At 42.5% G+C, this 5,373-nt stretch overlaps 1 protein-coding gene across 1 annotated transcript in view; it reads left to right on the forward strand.

Annotated features, from left to right (window-relative positions):
• The window catches only part of LOC110511339 (cell death-inducing p53-target protein 1), a 10,961-nt gene extending 6,047 nt beyond the window's left edge, over positions 1-4,914 (forward strand). The window contains exon 5 of the mRNA XM_036973596.2: positions 4,400-4,914. Coding sequence (XP_036829491.1) covers positions 4,400-4,406 — 7 coding nt within the window. The 3' untranslated portion in view covers positions 4,407-4,914. The remainder of the gene's footprint in view (positions 1-4,399) is intronic.
• Positions 4,915-5,373: the final 459 nt, after the last annotated feature.

Here is a 5,373-nt window from a genome sequence, read left to right on the forward strand (position 1 = left end):
ATGGATCCCCATTAGTTCCTGTCAAGGCAGCAGATACTCTTCCTGGGGTTTATTATGGATCCCCATTAGTTCCTGTCAAGGCAGCAGCTACTCTTCCTGGGGTTTATTATGGATCCCCATTAGTTCCTGTCAAGTCAGCAGCTACTCTTCCTGGAGTTTATTATGGAACCCCATTAGTTCCTACCAAGGCAGCAGCTACTCTTCCTGGGGTTTATTATGGAACCCCATTAGTTCCTGCAAAGGCAGCAGCTACTCTTCCTGGGGTTTATTATGGAACCCCATTAGTTCCTGCCAAGGCAGCAGCTACTCTTCCTGGAGTTTATTATGGAACCCCATTAGTTCCTGCCAAGGCAGCAGCTACTCTTCCTGGGGTTTATTATGGATCCCCATTAGTTCCTGCAGCAGCTACTCTTCCTGGGGTTTATCATGGAACCCCATTAGTTCCTGCCAAGACAGCAGCTACTCTTCCTGGGGTTTATTATGGATCCCCATTAGTTCCTGCCAAGGCAGCAGCTACTCTTCATGGGGTTTATTATGGATCCCCATTAGTTCCTGCCAAGGCAGCAGCTACTCTTCCTGGGGTTTATTATGGATCCCCATTAGTTCCTGTCAAGGCAGCAGATACTCTTCCTGGGGTTTATTATGGATCCCCATTAGTTCCTGTCAAGGCAGCAGCTACTCTTCCTGGGGTTTATTATGGATCCCCATTAGTTCCTGTCAAGGCAGCAGCTACTCTTCCTGGAGTTTATTATGGAACCCCATTAGTTCCTACCAAGGCAGCAGCTACTCTTCCTGGGGTTTATTATGGAACCCCATTAGTTCCTGCAAAGGCAGCAGCTACTCTTCCTGGGGTTTATTATGGATCCCCATTAGTTCCTGCCAAGGCAGCTGCTACTCTTCCTAGGGTTTATTATGGATCCCCGTTAGTTCCTGCAGCAGCAACTCTTCCTGGGGTTTATTATGGATCCCCATTAGTTTCTGCCAAGGCAGCAGCTACTCTTCCTGGAGTTTATTATGGAACCCCATTAGTTCCTGCCAAGGCAGCAGCTACTCTTCCTGGGGTTTATTATGGATCCCCATTAGTTCCTGCCAAGGCAGCTGCTACTCTTCCTAGGGTTTATTATGGATCCCCGTTAGTTCCTGCAGCAGCAACTCTTCCTGGGGTTTATTATGGATCCCCATTAGTTTCTGCCAAGGCAGCAGCTACTCTTCCTGGGGTTTATTATGGATCCCCATTAGTTCCTGCCAAGGCAGCAGCTACTCTTCCTAGGGTTTATTATGGATCCCCATTAGTTCCTGCCAAGTCAGCAGATACTCTTCCTGTGGTCCAGCAAAATTAAATCAGTCACAACATTATTAAAACGTGACAATATTATTCAGATTTCAGATTTCAATACACACTAGGTATGTGCCCTCAGGCCCCTTCTCCACTACCATGTGTATGTGTGTGTATAGTGCATGTGTCATCTTGTGTCTGTATGTATGTGTCTGTGCCTATGTTTGTGTTGTAGATACACTGTTTGTCACAGTCCATAAGGTGTATTTTGATCTGTTTTTGTATCTGATTCTATTGTTACCTGATGTGGAATAGAGTTCCATGTAGTCTTGGAACTGTGCCCCTCCCATAGTCTGTTCTGGACTTGGGGACTGTGAATAGACCTCTGGTGGCATGTCTTGTGGGGTATGCATGGGTGTCTGACCTGTGTGCTAGTAGTTTAGACAGACACCTTGTGGCACATTCAATATGTTAATACCTCTCACAAATACAAGTAGTGATGAAGTCAACCTCCACTTTGAACCAGCCCCCATAATATTAATGTTAGCTCTCTGTGTACGTCCACGGGCCAGCCGTGCTGCCCTCTCCTGAGCCAATTCAAAAGTCCCTCTTTGTGGCACCTGACCACACGACTGAACAGTAGTCCAGGTGTGACAAAGCTAGGGCCTGCCTTGTTGATAGTGCTGTTAACATCTTGAAACTAGGGGGCACTATTTTTATTTTTGGAAAAATAACGTTCCCAAAGTAAACCGCCTATTTCTCAAGACCAGATGCTAGAATATGCATATAATTGACAGCTTGGGATAGAAAACACACTTCCAAAACTGAAACTAACTGCAGCTCTTTGTTAAGTGTTTGTTAAGTGTTGCAATCATTTCAGTCGCTGTAGTAGCTGGCGTGTATAGTGTTGAGTGATCCGCATACATAGACACTCAGGCTTTACTTAAAGCCGGTGGCATGTAGTTAGTAAAGATTGAAAAAAGTAAGGTCCTAGACAGCTGCCCTGGGGAATGCCTGATTCTACCTGGATTATGTTGGGTTGGCTTCCATTAAAGAACACCCTCTGTGTTCTTTTAGACAGGAAACTCTTTATTCACAATACAGCAGGGGGTGTAAAGCCAAAACACTTACGTTATTCCATCAACAGACTATGATCGATAATGTCAAATGCTGCACTGAAGTCTAACGAAACATCTCCCACAATATTTTCATTATCAATTTCTCTCAGCCAATCATCAGTCATTTGTGTAAGTGGTGTGCTTGTTGAAAGTCCTTCCCTATAAGCGTACTGAGACTTAATTTGTTTACTGTGAAATAGCATTGCATCTGGTCAAACACCATTTTTTCCAGAAGTTTAATAAGGGTTGGTAACAGAATGATTGGTCGGCTATTTGAGCCAGTAAAGAGGGCTTTACTATTCTTAGGTAGCAGAATGACTTTAGCTTCCCTCCAGGCCTGAGGGAACATACTTTCTAGTAGGCTTGGATTGAAGATATGGCAAATAGGAGCGGCAATATCGTCTGTTATTATCCTCATTAATTTTCCATTCAAGTTGTCAGACCCCAGTGGCTTTTCATTGATGATAGATAACAATAATTTTTTCACCTCTACCTGTTTTTCATAATTTGGTCAGATATACTTGGATGTGTAGCGTCAGAGTTTGTTGCTGGTATTCCATGCCTAAGTTTGCTAATCTTGCCATTGAAAGGAATCATTATTGTAGTTGTCAATATCAGTAGGGTTTGTGATGAATGAGCATCTGATTCAATGAGCTGAGGTTACCTTGTTTTCCCTCAATTTAATTGAAGCTCCAATTAAATGTTCAATTTACCATCATTCTTTATATCATTTATCTTTGTTTTATAGTGTAGTTTATTATTTTTATTCAGTTTAGTCACATGATTTCTCAATTTGCAGTACATTTGCCAATCAGTTGTGCAGCCAGACTTACTTACCGTTCCTTTTGCCTCTTCCCTCTCAACCATTTTTCAATTCCTCATCAATCCACAGGGATTTAACAGTTTTTACAGTCACTTTCTTAATGGGTGCTGTGTCTGTTTGCTCCTCATTACACACCACGGACCAACAAATATTCTTTACATCCACAATATAGGAATCACTACAAATAGTATTGTATGACCTCTTATACACTCTATCAGGCCCAGCCTTTGGAACTTTGGTTTTCCTAGACGTGGCCACCATATTGTGGTCACTACATCCGATGGATTTGTATACTGCTTTCAAGCACATTTCTGCAGCATTAGTTTTAAGATGTGATCAATACATGTTGATGACTTAATTCCTGTGCTGTTTGTAACTACCCTGGTAGGTTGACTGATAACCTGAACCAGGTTGCAGGACTAGTTAGTTACTGGTTACAGTTTGAAGGTTTTTCTTGACTGGGCAGCTTGATGAAAGCCAGTCAATATTTAAATCACCCAGAAAATATTCCTCTCTTTTGATATCACATACATTATCAAGCATTTCACACACGTTATCCAGATACTGACTGTTATCACTTGATTGTCTATAGCAGCTTCCCACCAGAATGGGCTTGAGTTGAGGCAGATGAACCTGTAGCCATATTACTAATACAATATTTAACATTATCCAGATACTGACTGTTAGCACTTGGTGGTCTATAGCAGCTTCCCACCAGAATGGGCTTTAGGTGAGGCAGATGAACCTGTAGCCATATTACTAATACAATATTTAACATTATCCAGATACTGACTGTTAGCACTTGGTGGTCTATAGCAGCTTCCCACCAGAATGGGCTTTAGGTGAGGCAGATGAACCTGTAGCCATATTACTTCAACGGTATTTAACATGAGATCCTCTCTAATCTTTACAGTAAAGTGGTTCTAAATATAAACAGAAACACCTCCACCTTTGGCATTTCTGTCTTTTCGGTAGATGTTATAACCATGTATTGCTACCACTGTATCACCAAAGGTGTTATCTAAGTGAGTTTCAGAGATGGTCAGAATATGAATGTCATCTGTTCCTAGCAAGTTATTGACTTCATGAACCTTGTTTCTTAAGCAACATATGTTAACATTGTCTATTTTGAGCACTTTTCTGGGATGCTTGCTTGTTTTCATTGTTTTCTCATCGCTACAGGATGTGACATCATAACTACATGCCATGACATCCTCACTACAGGACGTGACATCATCACTACATGGCGTGATATCATCACTACAGGATGTGACATCATCACTACAGGACATGACATCCTCACTACAGGACGTGACATCATCACCACAAGAAGAGAAGGACTGGTGACATCAGAAGCCCTAGTCAGAGTGTCCTCTCAGGGCTTTAAACCACTGGACTGGTGTAGACTGGGTTAGGGGATAGAGAGGTTACAGAGGTTAGGGTTCAGAGGTTAGGGTTCAGAGGTTAGGGGTGAGAGGAGGGAATGAGAACATGGCTGTTGGGTTGAAGCCCGATTACAACATTAATTTACACTGTATTAAATGTCACTGTATTCAATATATTAACTATATCATTTATCATATTGCACACGGTATTAACTACATTATTTATTTATTAAATAGTGTATGGATTATATTGTATGTTATATTTCATAATGGTATTAAATATATTATATTTGATATATTGTTTATTGTAAACTGGGTGGTTCGAGCCCTGAATGGTGATTGGCTGACAGCCGTGGTATATCAGACCGGGATACCACGGGTATGACAAAACATGTTTTTTTAGTGCTCTAATTACGTTGGTAACCAGTTTGTAATAGCAATAAGGCACCTGGGGGTTTGTGGTATATGGTCAATATATCACGGCTAAGGGTTGTATCGAGGCACTCTGCGTTGCGTAGTGTTATATGCCTTTAGCCGTGGTATATTGGGCATATACCACACCCCCACCTATACCACACCCCTTCATATACCACACCCCCACGTATACCACACCCCCACGTATACCACACCCCCACCTATACCACACCCCCTCCTATACCACACCCCCTGCTATACCACACCCCCTCCTATACTGCACCGCCTCGTATACCACACTTCTTCGTGCACCACACCCCCTCGTGTACCCCCTCGTATACCACACCCCCTCATGTA

The sequence above is a fragment of the Oncorhynchus mykiss genome, chromosome 13 (assembly GCF_057628025.1).
Source record: "Oncorhynchus mykiss isolate SJ-2025 chromosome 13, ASM5762802v1, whole genome shotgun sequence".
NCBI classification, from domain to species: Eukaryota; Metazoa; Chordata; class Actinopteri; order Salmoniformes; family Salmonidae; genus Oncorhynchus; species Oncorhynchus mykiss.